We start from the raw sequence: 16,641 nt of genomic DNA, 5'->3' as shown, positions 1-16,641 counted from the left end.
GAGATACCAGCTGTGAAATCATTGATAAAAAGGACAAAGGATAAAAGGGATATATTGGATTTCATACTGTTCAGAACCCCTGATGGCTAGAGATGTAAAACTGCTATCGTAACTTAGTATTCACTAAGTGTTATACAAAGAAAGGGTTCTTTCACTGGCAGGTTCAAAGGTGCTTCTCAGCAGCAACCATATACCCAAAGCCAATTCTTTTCAAGATGCATGAAAAACATTACAGTCCGGATTTCATATGGCAATGAAATTTAAAAGCAGGGGAGAATTTGGATTAAAAAAATCCCTTTTATAATAAAAAGAGACATTTGTTGATAATTTTTCATTTTGCCTCTGGCAAGGGTTCTATATTTCAATTTGAAATATAACATTTCTTTAATAATTTAGCTACTTTTTTTTTTCTATGTTTTTCCTAGACTGGGAAAAAAGATGTTGGGAATATTTGGTCAAAATACTGCAGTTTTAAACACCACAGCCTTTGGAATGGAAATTAAGACAGTGTGAGACTGTAATATGACCTCCCTCAAACATTCATGCCAGGTCCTCTTTTAAGTGCTTTCAACACTGCACACAGAGCCATAGGGAAAATCTTCTAAAAACATATCTCTTTGCTGCCAATAAGAAAGGGAAGAAATTTAAATATTGTACAGATGGAAAAAAGTGGTCTGAAGATTTAATCTGCAAAGGATGTTACTTGGGGGGCAGTATTAGTTTCCCCGATGTTGACTCATCACACAAGTAACAAGTGTGTTGCCTCACAGCTTTTTCAGGTTTATGCCTTAAAGTTCAGTCCAAAGGAGTGTAAGGGATGTCCCAGCTCCCAGATATGGCTCCGCTCGTTTTGACGGAGCTTCCTCCCCCCAGCTCAGGACTAGGCTCACAGATATAATTGCTTCATTGTTGCACATTGAAAGAAATAAAAATAAAGAAATAAGCAATTTATATCAAAGACCAAGTCTTTGTGCCATAAAATTTAATATACTTTTTGTTGCCATAGAAATAAATGAATGAAATAATCAGCTGTGTATTGCTGATCACCAGCAGACATAAAGACTGCAGAACCTGTCTGAGTTGGGACCCAGTTGAAAGTTGGGATTTCAGGTGAAGTCCATATGAGCGGCAGTGAGAAGGATCCCCTTTCTGCTATCAGAGGGGGAAAGTTAATTGGGGAAAGGAAATGGTAATTGAAAAAACATACTAAAACTGAAAAACATACTAAAACCGAAAAACATACTAAAAAATATGAAAACCTACTTAAGTGTGTTGAGCTCTGAAGCCTCACTATTAAGATTGCCCTTCAGAGCGAAAGTAAACTTGAAAATAATGGTAGCATATTTAAAACTGCCTTTAATACATACAAAACTGATGTTTAATTCATGAGGTTAGTATTAATAACTTTTGATCTGTCAGATTTAATTGTTTCACCTAAACCAGTAAAACCTACAAAGGTAACACTCTTATTTACATGTCTCCAAATTTTGAAGGAATAGATTTCTGTTTACTGTAATTAACCTCCCTTTAATCCTGTATTTCATACTTACCCATCAGTTTGCTGTCAATCTTGACCTTATCTGTTCTTATGGATAAGTTAAGTTGTAGGGTTTCATTTGCACTATAGGAGAACTGGAAAAGATGACACAATAGAGATATTTATACCTTCGTTTGAGAAGGTTAATTTAATACGTTTTCTATGATACTCAATTATCAGAGCTGTGAAGGTTTTAGAAACTATCCCAAACCTTATGGTCCTTTTTTCATCTTGGCCAAATACACTTATAGAAAAATGCTTTAATGAACCTAATTCTTCACAATCAAGATTTTCAAGTATCAAGGGACAGCAATATCTGAATACCCGCTTTTCATTAATTTAATTTACATTTGGTTATAAGTATCCAAGTAGCAAAGGTACTGTTCAGATTCAGTAAGTATAGCTGCTGACCCTGCTGAGTTCTCCCTTCCCACACCATCTGGCCCCATTACTTCCATGGACACGGCAGACTCGCACCACATGGAGGGGAAATCTCTTGCATCTTTAGCAGTGCAACCCCCTCGTTATAGCCAAAGCACAAGGTTCACGTGCTCCAAGACTCGAGCTTCTGCTCAGGTTGAAAGACAGCAGCAATAACAACCGGTGGGAAAGAAAAAGAGCAAAGAAAAATACAATGGCTTTACAAAGCAAATGCTTTGTGCTAGGCTCAACTGCTGCATAAATGCTAATCGGGTCTCAAAACTTCCCCGTTAGTAAGCTTATAAGACATAAAGGTTAAAGTCAGCACAACATTTGTGGGTCCGACTTTGAGCATGGTAAATAGACTGGTTTTTTGAATACCATTTCCTTTCTCTGTAAAATAAACCAGAGTGAAAGAAGCAGAGCTAGCAGTTTTTATGCACCAGATTTCATAAAAAGTGAAAAATAAAAAAAGGAATGGTCCTGAGTTCCTCCAGGGACAGTTCCCTGAATCCATGGATTGCATAGATAGAGAAATCAACCGGAAAGATCGAGGGCTTTGAGGGGAGATCCCAGGAGCACTGAATCAAAGCTGCTGCCTTTGATTGCTACTGCCAAAGGAGAATCTCCATCAGCGGTGACTTTCTTCTCTGAGGAAAACCAATATTAACTCTACATTTCTGGACACACATTGGAACTATAAGAACTGAATATATTTGGTAGGTGAATCAAATTGTTGCATTTACCTCTTTACTCATGAATGAAAATTTTCCTTCATCTGATTCATCAACAGGAGCTTCAAATTCAAACTGGCTGTTTCCAACCATATATTTTTTACCCTGTGGAAGAGAGAAGTTCAGCTTAAAATTTGTACAGCATCACCAAGAGTAATAAAAGATCGTGAGGCAATATCCTGTTCAGCACTGGAAGTAATAAGACCAAAAGAAGGCTACGCAGGTAAAGTCATCTCCTGAAAATAAAGCTGGTGAAACACTGAGCCAGCACAATCTGATGCTTTGCTGCATCCTTCCAGCATTCACTAAAGGTGGAAGCACTAGAGCAGTACAAATACAGCAAGAACATACCTAGCACTCTGTTTCAGGGAACAATAAGAAAAAGCCAAGAGATGTGAATACTGGATGACTTCGCACATCAGATGTGTTATTAACAGAGCTCTGTGAGTTCTGCCCTTTAAGGTTTTCTCTGTAGGGATCCTGGGCAGAGCAGGAATGCAAGAATTACGTGAGAAACTGGAATGCACATCTCTCAGACCTTGCTGGTTTTGTTTCTCTTGCCTCACCATGACTCCAGCTGTGTTTGCACAGGATAATCTTTGACGGCAGCGCCAGCTTAAAGGTATTCCTGCCTCCTAGATACCTTCTTCCTCCTTTCTTCTCCCTAGGCCCTAAATCCATTCACTCCTGCCTTTAGGCTGCAGCACATACCGACCTGTGCTGCACTGGCAGAACTCTCAGCTTGGCTCTTCTGTGATTCAATTGAGGAACTGAGCTGGCTAAAAACCAAACACCAAACAGTGTCACCCCATGACACTGTTTCTGTGCTGGATCATTCTTCGGCTCTGGCCCACAGCAGAGCAGCACAAACAGCTTTGCCAGAAGAACCAGAGAAAGAAAGAAGTACCAAGAATATTTTCAGGCAGTATTGTTAGTAAATACTTATGAGATCAGAGCCTACTGGGGGATGAGACCACTTTTACCTTTTCAGAATCATAGAACACTCTGGGTGGGTTGGAAGAAGCCTTCAAAGATCATCTAGTCCAATCCCACTGCCATGGACAGGGACACCTTCCAGTACATAAGGTTGCTCCAACCTGACCTTGAACACTTCCAATGATGGGACAGCCATAATGCAGTCTAAACATACCCTCTTTCAATTTAAAACCATTGTCTCTTGTCCTGGCGCTACAGGCTCTGATAAAATGTCTCTCTGTCTTTCTGATAAGTTCCCTTTATATACTGAAAGGTCTCAAAGAGGTCTCCCTGAAACCTTCTCTTCTCCAGGCTGAGCAACTCCAACTCTCTCAGCTTGTCCTCATAGGAGAGGTGTCCCATCCATAGAGAGGATAATTTTTGCAGTCCTCCTCTGGACCTGCTCCAACAAGTCTGTGTCTTTCCTGTGCTGACAGTTCTAGAACTGGATGCAGTACTCCAGATGGGGACTCACCAGAGAGGAGTAGAGAGGCAGAAACACCTCCCTTAACCCGCTGGCCACACTTCTTTTGATGCAGCCCAGGATACGATTGGCCTTCTGGGCTGCAAGTGCACATTGATGGCTCGTATCTAATTTTCCATCCACCAGTATCGCCAAGTCCTGCTCAGCAGGGCTATTGTCAATCCATTCATCCTCCAACCTGATCATCCCAATTGATATTGGGGATTGCACCGACCTGGGTGCAGGACCTTGAACTTGGCCTTGTTGAACTTCATGAGAACTTCATTTTGATGCCTTCTGTGGATGTTAAGAACTAGTCCCTGCTTTTGTCCAGAACCGCTTGAGTCTTCGAGTACACATCAAAAAAATGTTACTTGATTCCTCTTTCCTGCTCCAAGGGTTAGTACGTTGTCTCCTGCTGTCATTTAAGCCTCATGTATGAGGATCTTACCCTATTTATTTGTAGCTATTTTTTCAATGCTGGAATCAGTGGTAACTCATGGGGCACTAGGTTTTATTTAATTAGTGCAGTGGAAACCTTTCCTATTGCTCCTTCACTGTGACAGGTTGGGTAGCAGTCACAAGAGCCCACCAAGGTTTGGAGCTGAGGAGGAGCACATGCTTTAGCCAGGTAAAGGGCCTTACTCCAGTCTCTGGGAGGCTTAGGGGAACAGACCTTTTACTTCTTCATTCTCAGAAGTTGCATATAGAAAATAAGCTACTGACCGAGCTCTGGAATGCCTTTTCTGAAAGTTTTACGGCCCATTCTGCTTTACAAAAACCATCTAAATACTCCAATTTTTAAAGCACCTTACAAATCTCTTTTTTGAGGAACGCTGCCTTGCTTTCCCTACTCTACATTTCAACATACCATGTATTTTTCAAAAGTGTTGAAATTCTGCTGCTGCTGCGTAAGGCTTTCCCACGCGCTTAACAGAAGGCGCTGGGAGAGGAGGGGAGTTTCGGTGTGCATGACAGCTGCCACCTGAAATCAGGACTTGCTATACCAGGCTCTTGAGCAGAAGGCTACAGAGCTCACATTCAGCAGTCTGGGTGCAAGAGGAAACACGTAGCAAACACTGGGAAGTGGGTTACACATCAGACACACATGACAAAGGCAAATCCAAATGGGAAATTACTTTTAATGAAAATCTTTGGAGGGCTAATAAGCTTATCTTGATGCTGGCACATCTGTCTCTTCTACTGTGCCAACCTTTCAAGGACTCAGCTGGAGAATGCCTCTCAGAAGTTGCATGCAATGTGACTGATCCAGTACTGAACTCTCCTCTCACCCGCTTGTTCTGGATGAGGCTATTCCCAAGAGAATGACGGCAGCTTGGATTTACTTCTCCTTCCCACTGAAATTCTTTCAGAGGAAGGAGAGGCAGAAAAACAGCCAACAGCTTCTCCTCTTTTAGTCTATTTCCCTCCAGCAGAAGCCCTCATGAAGAGATTTATTCATGGTACTGTAAGTGTTCACAAGTTAAGAGGTGCATACAAAAACTGTGAGCTTATTCTTACACCCTCAGTTCTGCAATAGCAGTTTTAGAAGCCATACACATCTCCCACCCACTGGGTGAGGCCAGACCTTCACTGCTAATCTCCACCTAGAAGCAGAGATGCTTCTATGCATTATATTGGTTACTGCACTTAGTCACCCATGATTGTGCCTCACCCCTTAAAGCAAAGTACAGATTAAACCAAGATAATAGAGATAGTAGTTCAAAGTGACAACAGGACATTCATTATTGCTTATCAATTTTTTCTAAGCAAGAATGTAGGCAAGGAAAATAGGAGAAAAATGGATATATACCAATGTTCTAATCAATAAGGACCTTAAACGTGCTTATTGCTGCATGACAGCTACCTCCAAACACACTGTAATGCCCAGCATATCTTGAGGCAAAACAGTTCCACATGAGAAGCCACACGCCATTTTACCCTTGGGCTGTGGGCCAACCCCTGCAAAATATCCGTCCATGGCTTCTCCTGAGCTACCCTGCCCTCCATGAGATGTTTACCCAAGGCCGTGTGTAAGTTATGCCCTTACTCAAACGAACTTTCAGTAACCAAGTTATTGCTTCAGATAGCATGACTCCACAGGCATGACTGCCTGGATGATTATGACTATTTCATGCCTTATTTGTCTGTTTTCACATATACTCAGAGGTCTGTGTGTACAGCTGTAGTCACTGTGTATGCCTATTTAAGTCCTGGCACTGAGGGCATTATTATTCTGGTTTAGAAATGCACCTCTGTACCGGGATATATGGGGCTGCTCCCGTGACAGAGATGACGTTCACACATGGCTCTCACCTAAGAAAAGTAATTCTGACATCACTTGACACTCATTGCTCTCCAGCATCTTTCCAGCCTAAAGCCTGTACATTCATCTTACTACTTACAGAGACTTGAATTCCATGTAAGACTTCCCTGTTCCAAGTTAAATAAATGCATACTGGGTCTGGTCTGTAGGCAATTCATGAAATGCTGCTACCCGTGACAAAGTGTTCAATCCACAGGATGGGTCTGCCTTCCCTAAATGTAAGTGATACCTCATGGGGAAAAAAAAGCGCAGAAGCATTTTTGTTCCCTTTTGTCTGCTAGTAGTTCAGAAAGATTAAAGTTCTTATTCACTGAATGATAAACTAGATGAAGGAGCTTTTGGATTCCTCCTTAGAGGAAAAGGGTCCTCTAAAAGTCAAATTCAGTACATCTAGATTATGCATCTGCCCTGAATTTGTTCTGGAGAGAGAATAGGCTCTTCCACTTATATCAAAGGAGCAGGGAAAAATTTTCCTCTTGTGCAGAAAAACAGCTCTTCACAATGCTAAACAAAAGAATTGTGAATAAATTCTTTGGAATATTTTCTGGTTTTAGCAGAGACAGCTGTGGCCTTTAGGTCTCATGTTGTGTCCCACACCATGCACGCAGCCAGACATCCTACCAGGGACCAGTCCTGGCATCTTGGAGAACAGATCAAATTCACCAAATTGCTTTTTTTTTTTTTTTTTTTTTCCATATATTTAAGGTCTTCCAGAAAGAAAGTTTATTTTTGCACTTATGTTTGTATAACATGGTCTTGATATATGTACAATGTAGTGATACACAGCATGATCTTCATATGATTGTAGTGCTTGTGGGTTGCTTTTTACCCTTCTCTGAATACCCTTCTTACATTGCTGCTCTCCAGACCCTTCCCATCCCTTGGCAGGCATAGCAGCGGCAATAGGAGGACTTTGTAAGCTGTACAGTACTTCAATTTGGCAAAGGAAAAAAAACAACAACTCAAGAAACAAGAGCCTTTTTTCCCTTGATAGATGGCTTGTAGATAAAGCAATTGATGCAATCTCCAGCATATCTATCATTAATTTCTTTTTTTTTTTTTTTTTTTTTCCCATATATTTAAGGTCTTCCAGAAAGAAAGTTTATTTTTGCACTTATGTTTGTATAACATGGTCTTGATATATGTACAATGTAGTGATACACAGCATGATCTTCATATGATTGTAGTGCTTGTGGGTTGCTTTTTACCCTTCTCTGAATACCCTTCTTACATTGCTGCTCTCCAGACCCTTCCCATCCCTTGGCAGGCATAGCAGCGGCAATAGGAGGACTTTGTAAGCTGTACAGTACTTCAATTTGGCAAAGGAAAAAAAACAACAACTCAAGAAACAAGAGCCTTTTTTCCCTTGATAGATGGCTTGTAGATAAAGCAATTGATGCAATCTCCAGCATATCTATCATTAATTCGCTTTTCCACAAAACAACACAAACAATTGAAACTAAGAACAAAACTAAGATCTAAGAAGTGTTTTTTAAGCTTTGTTTTTATCAAACTAACAATAATATTTTATGCATTGTCTAGGTTATAAAGCAATTAAAAGCTTGGAGTCAAACTCTGGCTTCTTAGAAGCTTTGTAATTTACTTTCTGGAAGCAAGTACCGAGAAAGAGAAGCATTTGCTACAGCTGAGAAAATACCTGATCTTCTGGTTCGATGATCACACACACACATAAACCCCCCCAAAAGATTGTTTTATCCAAACTAAGAAACGTTTAATTTCTGAGTGCATTTTTTTCTTTGAAAAGTGAAAACTGAATTAAGTATATTAAGTGATGTCATTCTAGAACAACAACAAAAAAGTAAGCATTTAATTAGAAAAAAGATATGAAGCATTTACAATTCCTAAATCTCCCCTCATTTCGTTAGATGAAAAATAACTGTCAAGTGTTTCAGCAGGTCCAACTTGCATTCCTGAAAAAAACCCCACATCTAGTAGCTAAGATATTTTGTCCAGCTCTGATTCTGTCTTGGTGATGACTCTAACACAGTAACCAATATTATATTAAACTTGAATGTGCAGCTCTTTTCCTTCTTTAAGACCAATTACAAGCAGGATCTCCAAGGAACACAAACTGATGCTTTAGTTTAGGGGTGTGGCTGCAGTTTAAGTGGAATTCAAATGACAGCTAGCTTTGAATTAATCTGCTTACCCGATAATAATCTAGATGTCTTCCCTCAAAATACACCGTTGTTTGGTACTCCATAGGTATTATTGGAGGGTTAGGGTTTAGAAACTGTGGGCATTCTTCTTTCTGGGGAGAGAAACATTTTATATGTTATTCCAAATAAAAAGTCTTATCACAACAAGCTCTGATGGCCTTCGGACAATGGAATGATTGTTCTGAAGAACTTCATGCTTAAAATACAGTGACAGATTTGATTACACCCTTTCAAATTAGACATGCTAAAAATGACTGCAGCATATGTCAAAGCTGTGGGTGATTATCTTTCCCAGCCTTGAAATCTTGTTCCTCCCATTGAAGCAAAATAGTCAAAGGAACAAAAATATCCTTTCAGGAGTTATTCAGTTTCACTGCCCCTCCTCAATCACACCCTTAAATTCCCACCCCCGCACTGTCACTAAAAAAATATCTTACACTTCTGGAGTTAACTTTAGGATCATTTTTAAATCCCTCATTCAACCAACTGATGTGAGAGAAAAAGCAAAGAAAATATTGAAATGTTCTAATAAAAAACTAATAATCTTATTTTTAAACATTACCATATTTTGTTTAATCACATCCTGTACTGAAGAGGACTCTTCACAGATATGTCTCTTCCAGTCCCACTGACAATTCCATCTATTGCTTGCACAGGAATAGCATCTACAAATATAACATGATAGTCATGACAAACTGTCAGGCTTTTCCCCCCATTGACAAAAAAGGAAAATGAAATTCCATCTTTATTCATTGAGGGTAGATCAATCTGTTACAGTGTCCTTACTATATTAAGCTGAAAACTTCATATTAAGAACAGTTCAAGAACCCCCAAAACCAATTTTCTCCATTAAATATTTGAACAAGAATCAGAAATCCACAGTATCTTGTGTTAACTTTGAGATCAAGTCTGAGAGGACTGGAAATGATCTTGATCAACCTTCATACGTAAGATGATGCAAAATGGGGTTTGGGTTTGCTGCACCTGCCTTGGGGCAGCAACATCTTGAGCAGGGCAGATGATGGGAGCAGAGTCCACTTTGATGGTCCCAGTTGAACTCAAAGCAGAAATCTAACATTTCAGGGAAGAAGTAGGTAAGCAGCTGCCGACAGAGCTCACCTGCAGTGGCAACCCAATGAACTGGCCTTTAATTATATGTGCCATGAATATTCCCATTCCATGTGTTTTATATTACCTGGTGCCCTTCAACCATTTTTCAACTTCATTAAAATATAAGGAAAAGGATTTGGACACTGGCAAATTGAGTGCCAAAGGCCTAATTATGAAATGATTGGGTAACTCAGCTGCCAGTTACCCGAAAGGTACATGCTACAGGATCTAAACACCTAAGTTAAGAAGCTGAAATACTTACGGTTGATTTTCAAGAAGATTCATTGCTTCTTCACAGTCATAAAAAGGGTAAGTGTGTGACGCAAAAAATACCTTGTTATTTCCAAAGGTTAACTGAAGTGGAACTGAAACATGATCTATTACAAAAAAAAAAAATTATCTAAGTGGTTGTTGAATTCTTTAGCTCTTGAGCTGAATGATACAATGATAATGGTTTTACATGATCTATTACAAAAAAAAAAAATTATCTAAGTGGTTGTTGAATTCTTTAGCTCTTGAGCTGAATGATACAATGATTATTTTACAGGACATAAGCAAATATTTAACTATACTGTTGACACTCTGGATCTCATGACCTGTTATACTTCAGATCTATAAGCTCTGCTTTGTCTTTTTAAGCTTTGCAAATTTTTCAGCACATGGTTGTCAGAAGAAAAGTGGTGATGGAATAAAGGGAAGAAGCAAAATTATAGAATAGCTTTGTTTTACGGAGTTTTTCTCAACAGTGCTATCGTCATGCTAGAATTTTAAAGAGTCTAGAAGAACAAGGAAAACTGAATAAGGACATAATTGAGCACAGACGAAAGCTGGCACAAGAAAAGTCATTTTAAATAAAACATTTTCTTAAATATGGATATGCCTGCATGTAAAATTACTTGTTTCATTTGTGGATTAAAACTGTCAGCGTCATGTGAATTAAAGCAAGTGATCTTTGTGGTTAATGCTCAACAGTGCCTGCAACACTAAGTTACCACAGGCACTTGTGATCTTCACTTTGCTGTACATGATTCCTCCACAAATGTACTTCTTGTCTGGATCATTACTGAACTAAGAGTAGAAAATCTGTCTTCAGAAATGGGTACTTTCCTCAGTGAAGCTGTTTGAAATACCTTTTGCAGAAATCATTAAGCCCTTGTCGCAAGCTATTTCACAAGCTATTGGGCAATTTCAAACTCCGCGTTCCTTGAACAGGTTCTCTGAAGAAGCTGCGTGGCTGAAGTCACCTCTGCCTGCACTGGGTCCCCTTAAATATTTCAGACTGGTAAGAATGCCAGGGGATTTCCTAACAATGGGACTGCAAAAAAGCAGCCTTCCTCTCTAGAAATGTCCCATTCCCTTTGAAGCCAACCACAGCTAAAGTAACCCAGACTTTCCCAAACTCAATAGGGTTTCTTAACAGTAAGTGTGTGGCCCAGGACCTTTTCTCAAATGCTGCCAGGAAACACTTCCTGTGCTAATAACCATCTGCCTTCTGCTGAAGCGCCTGTCAAGCTTCTGAGCACCTTTATATTACTTCTGAACATCCTTTCAGATGCATTCCTGTGTGACAAACTCAGAGAGGTGTATTATTTCTAGGTGACTTGGTTACTTGAATGCCATCTCTGAGAGGCTTCTAGTCTCACATTTTATGCTGGAAGACATCAAGCTGTCATGTTTATCAACCCAGCTGCTTTATGTCCTGCTTTACAAAATATTTTGGGAATGTGAATTGGCCTTAAATAAGAAAGTGCTGCTTTAACACAGCATAATCTGATACTGTAGCACATCCCAGATAGTTTAAAACTTGAGTGAGGTTTTAACATCATTAGTCTTCCTGCAACTGAAACTGGATTTTGACCTGTTTCATTCTTAAGAGAATTGAAATGTATCTAAAAAAGTGCTTCTGAGTACAGCTCTGACAGTTCATGGCTGTTGCGATACATACAAAAGGGTTATCCTGAGGGGTACCTCTGCAAGAGCATCTGGGTTTGGTTTTTTGTGGGGTTTTGTTTTTTTTTTCTTTTAGCTTCTTTAAACTTGATACATAGTAATCAGTGCTGTGTAACCAGTTTTATTCCATGTGTTTATGCGTAAAGATGTATGAACTTAAAGCATGAACAAAGCACTATCTAGGAAATAGCACAAGAATTATGGTTGGCAACAGACCTTAAGCATATAATCAGTGGTTCAGAACAATGATACAGCCTTTAATTATACGATCACATATTTTTCCACTGGACTTACTATAGCAGAAGCTGGAGGGCACATAGCAGAAAAGGCAGAAGCCTTTATGAAAGAAAGAACATCCTTGTGACACGGACCAGAAAACAAGCCACTGAACTACAGATGACTAGAGCAAAACTAAGACATCAGAGACAGAAAACTTCACATCTGAAGCACGTGTGCAGCTTTTCTGTCCCCACAGCTCGAAATTATTAGGGTAAAATTAGAGAGTTGGGTTTTCATTGTTTGGGACACAGAGTAACACCTCTCTGGCTCTGTCCCTGTGCCTCTGCCAAGCTCCTGTTTCAGGTTCCTGGTGGAAACACTTGGAATGCCTGTAAATGCAGCAATGGAAAAGGTTTGAGCAAACATCTATTTTTTAAATTTTTTTTTCCCATATGTTTGAATGGACAAAGTTCAGCAATAGAGTATTTGGGGAAAGGGACTGGAAGAGGAAAAGAAACTTGTATGCAGCTTATATAAGAACATCACATTAGAAGCAGCAGGCTATGTTCTTTCCCCTTATTATACATGGAGGGTAGCAATATTTCTTTACCTTGACCTCTTGGTGTTGGAGGAATTATATCGGGTGGATCACAGATAATAACCCCATCTTTTAATTGAGCATCACGGGCTGTTCCACCAAATGTACACAAAACCGTGTCACTGTCAGTCAGAGTTGGCAATGGACTTACAGTCAGTTCCACCTGGAAACAAAATTTAAAAAGGGTAAAATATCTGAAAGAAGCAAAACAAGACCCAGTAAGATTTATGGCCAGAGAATTTAAATTGCTCTTTTTTTTTGGCCAGCAATGATATTTTGGCTAGTGTCACAGAAGATGGTTCTCTATTTTCACTTCTTCCCATCCGCTACTCTTTTCTTCTTATACCTCTACCAGTTTTTTCAAGCTGGGTATATATCGAATTAAGACTCATGCAAAACCCTCTTGTCCTGTCAATGCATTAGTTCAAAACAAAAATGTCTGTACAGACACACCCAAAGCCTTTTATTCTTGTTCTCAGCATCCAGTTTAGCAATAGTAAACAGAGTGGTTAGCACTTAAATCCTGAAAACTTAATTAAATTTACATTAACCTTAGGTGTTACTAGTGAATAATGAAACCATGACTGGATGGGCTGGAAAAGCTGGAGTTTGAAAGGTCTGAACATAAAAGTGACTTCCTCGAGACTCAATGTACCTGCAAAAACCCCACTGAGATCTATCAGTGCTGCTGAAAAAGGATTTCTGAAAGAGTGATGGTGAGATCTTAACCTCCTCAAGAAAGTTGTCAACACAGCGTGCATGTGAAAAACTAAAAGCAAAATAAAATAGGAAAACTTAACAAGGAAAGAGGAAAAAAACGAAATGAAATGTTGGATGCTGTCCTTGATTTAATGCTTAAGGTGTGTTAATTATATAGTTTAACTTTTTCCATTTTGTATTGCCAGTAGAAATGACAATCATCGCTTTCACACTGAAACGGGTCCGCTATGTAATGATTTTTGATGATTAAAGGAATCATAAGGAGACAGTGGCATTAGTGATGGCACAGACAGCATGTAAACACTCATTTGAAGTTGGGTTTGGTTTTGGTTTTTAGGTATTTTGGCCTCAGATGCTTATGTGAGATACCAGAAGTTGACAAGATCTGAACTACAAGAAGGTGTGGATTTTAAGTGGATTTAGTTACACTCCACTAACATTTTTTTTCAGCATAGAAATGGCCTTAACACTATGCTGTTTACATAATTTAGGAATGGAATTAAACTGACTTGAATTTACCTTCTCCATGTACCCAGACTTCACTGTGTAGGCAAATCCACTGCTGATTTTAAAGCAACAGCTTATGCTTCGCTACTTATTTAAGTTTATGCTCAAGCAAGCCGAAAGGGCAGCATGAAATCTCCCCTATCAATTACTTTTTATGGGTTACACAACATGGTGCAACACTTTCATAATATTCAGATAAGTTTAAGTGCTTTATCATCCATAGTAGTGCATCATTTTGGTTTACAGAGAAGGTCAAAAAGAGCATTTCTTAGAAGAAAACATAAACTGCAACCTCCAAAAAGAGTAGCAAGAAAGAGCACTGTCAGAAATGCCAGAGACTGAGATATCCAAGACAGTATTATATTCCTAGTCACCACTGCGCATAAAGAAATGCAGATATTCACCTTCTTGGTAGTCACATCAATGTACTTAAGAACATGTAGGGAAAGCACTTTCTTGTCATACCTTTGTGGGGGCTCTGCGACTCATATTTAGAGGGTTTGCATTAATGATAGTCATGCATGTGCCACTTGGACTCCACAGCCAGTGGTTCTCCTTATCAGCTGTTCCACAGTCTGTCTTCTTTGTGCACCTGACAAAACAGGAACAAAAACCAAAGCAAAGCAATATTATAGCCAGATTCTGCTTTTTCTGAACTATAACAATTTCAGGATTAGAGACTGAAATTACAACACAAGATGACTGGGAATTGGCTTTAATATTGACCATTCAGGTTGTTAATAGAGAACTTTTAAGAGAATAAGTGGAGGAATAAGTATTGATGGTTTGAGATATCAAAAGCAAGTGGGGAAACATATAATATTCTGGACACCACCTTGGATTAGACAACCCAAACCCATACAGAGGCAGTAATATTTAGCACAGGAGCCATCAGGCAATGGAGCCATCGCTGATCATCTGAAACCAGGGTGATTTAACCTTCATTGTAACATAAAACAAGCTCCTGAATGGGTGGGCACAGTCTAGGTCAAGAGGCAGGTCAAGAGGCAGACAACCATGTGTCGCCAGTAAAAAGAGACCTGACGCATGAGAGCACCAATGCAATAGGAGTATTGCTGGGGGCACAAAGGCTTGTGGAGGCCTCCTGTGCAACCACAGCACCAGAAATGTTACTTTTGTAGTCAATGTTTTCATTAATTCCTGCCACTATTTAAGACCTTTCTCTGCCAGGGCACCATTACCATTAAGAGGAAGACGATAGCAGTTGTGCAGCCTCACCAAAAGTACTGGGAGATTTTCCCAGCTCATGTAAAAGAAGGGCAGAAAGAAGAGACACTGCAGCGCAGAAGCTGCATACGTGGCTACAGCAGCTTGTTGAAGCGTTTGTGGGGACAGTCTCATGCGTATTCCTCCCATTCTGTGCAAAGCTTAGGAGAAAATGCTGCAGGATCTCTGGCTGTTGGAGCAGAAGACTATTAACTCATCAGGGGCTTTAACACAGTGCGGTTACTGCACAGCTCAGTCAGCCCTACCCTTAAAGATATAATTTACATACAGAGTGTTCATTCATATAACATATCCCTAAACACATTATTAAGTGTTGTGTGTGATCATGAGACACAACTTGCTGCAGGTGGGAAAAACATTAGAAATTAAACATATTTTTTTCCTCATTGGAAATAAATACTAGCAAATGCAAAAATTCATGTTTGCCTGTTCCCAGACACCATTAATACTTTGAGATATTGAGGTCAGTGTTCATATCAGAAACCTGAAGGGAAATCTAAGGAAAATTGCCTTTTGTATGATATATGACATGGCCTTCAACTCCCAGCAACCCAGGAGGAGTTTGAGGTGTATATTCCAAATCCCAGGATTCATCCACAGCAACCAAAGCCCAGGCTGGAGGAGTTACAGTGTATTGCATAAAGCTGCATGCACTGCATAAGTTTCTCTGCAGTGTTCCATGTTCTGCTACACATCAGGCTGATAAGTAACTTAATGTGATAGTTCACATTTTCAGAGAGGAAGCTAGAAGCCTGAAATTCATCTGCATACTATAATTAAATAGCCCCTTTGTTCCAACAGCACGTACTTAGAATCATAGATTCCCAACCGCTCATGCCAAGGGGATAATTAACTTAGTAGTCAAAAAGAGAGCTGCAGGACCGCTCTTCCCTATTGCCACTCCAATCAATGAAGACTGCAAAGAAGAGACATTCCAGAGGTGTTCAGTGCTGTCCTAGTTTACACGTGTTTGAATATTAATTCAGTTAACCTCTGCAGACAGTTAGCCAAATGCCACTTTCTGCTCTCCTGCAGTTAGGTGGGGGTTTAGTGTAGCTACTCGTCTTGAGAGATTACATTTATACAAAAACTGCATTTGAGATATATACTTTATTTCGGACATGAACAGGTTTTTTCTTTCATGCAGTTTAACACCTTCCTGCTTTATGTGCTATATTTTCTGAATATTAAACAGGAAGCACTCTTTTAATTTCTGGGAGAACATTTCAGCATACAGTTCAGAGAGTGATAAAACATGCAGCTAGATATATACTGATTTTCAGTACCAGTACAGAAGTATATATTTTCCCAAACTAATGAAATCTGCAGAAGTCAATGGGGACTTATTTGTGTGCACAGAAGATTGATAGCAATGTCTGTGCGATAAAATTAAATCACTATCAGAGGCGTAAGGCTCAGGTTGCTACACCGAGCAGTAACCCACGGCAAGTGTGAAAATTTGAGCTATTCCACCGTTTGCACCCAAAAAAGCACCAGCAGCACTCACCTGCCCTCTCTCACACACCAGCCACAGTATGGATCCCTCGCTTGAATACACTTTTCACAGTCTGAATAGTCTTGGCAGTTCTGCACAGGTAGCCGATGCACCTGAAGAACCAAAAGTAAGGCAAACCGTAAGGGATCTGAGGAGGTC

The 16,641-nt window shown here is 39.7% G+C and overlaps 1 protein-coding gene across 1 annotated transcript in view; it reads right to left on the bottom strand.

The window, feature by feature from the left end:
* PLXNB2 (plexin B2) overlaps positions 1 to 16,641 on the bottom strand; it is a 79,940-nt gene that overhangs the window by 54,749 nt on the left and 8,550 nt on the right. Inside the window, exons 4-11 of the mRNA XM_014964003.1 lie at positions 16,495 to 16,595; positions 14,205 to 14,331; positions 12,525 to 12,675; positions 10,008 to 10,122; positions 9,198 to 9,300; positions 8,626 to 8,727; positions 2,704 to 2,796; positions 1,551 to 1,632 (exon numbers count right to left, since the gene is read on the bottom strand). Of these exons, the coding sequence (XP_014819489.1) occupies positions 1,551 to 1,632; positions 2,704 to 2,796; positions 8,626 to 8,727; positions 9,198 to 9,300; positions 10,008 to 10,122; positions 12,525 to 12,675; positions 14,205 to 14,331; positions 16,495 to 16,595 (874 nt within the window). The remainder of the gene's footprint in view (positions 1 to 1,550; positions 1,633 to 2,703; positions 2,797 to 8,625; positions 8,728 to 9,197; positions 9,301 to 10,007; positions 10,123 to 12,524; positions 12,676 to 14,204; positions 14,332 to 16,494; positions 16,596 to 16,641) is intronic.

The sequence above is a fragment of the Calidris pugnax genome, unplaced genomic scaffold, assembly GCF_001431845.1.
Source record: "Calidris pugnax isolate Ruff unplaced genomic scaffold, ASM143184v1 scaffold44, whole genome shotgun sequence".
NCBI lineage: Eukaryota > Metazoa > Chordata > Aves > Charadriiformes > Scolopacidae > Calidris > Calidris pugnax.
This window is presented reverse-complemented; position numbering and strand designations above follow the sequence as displayed.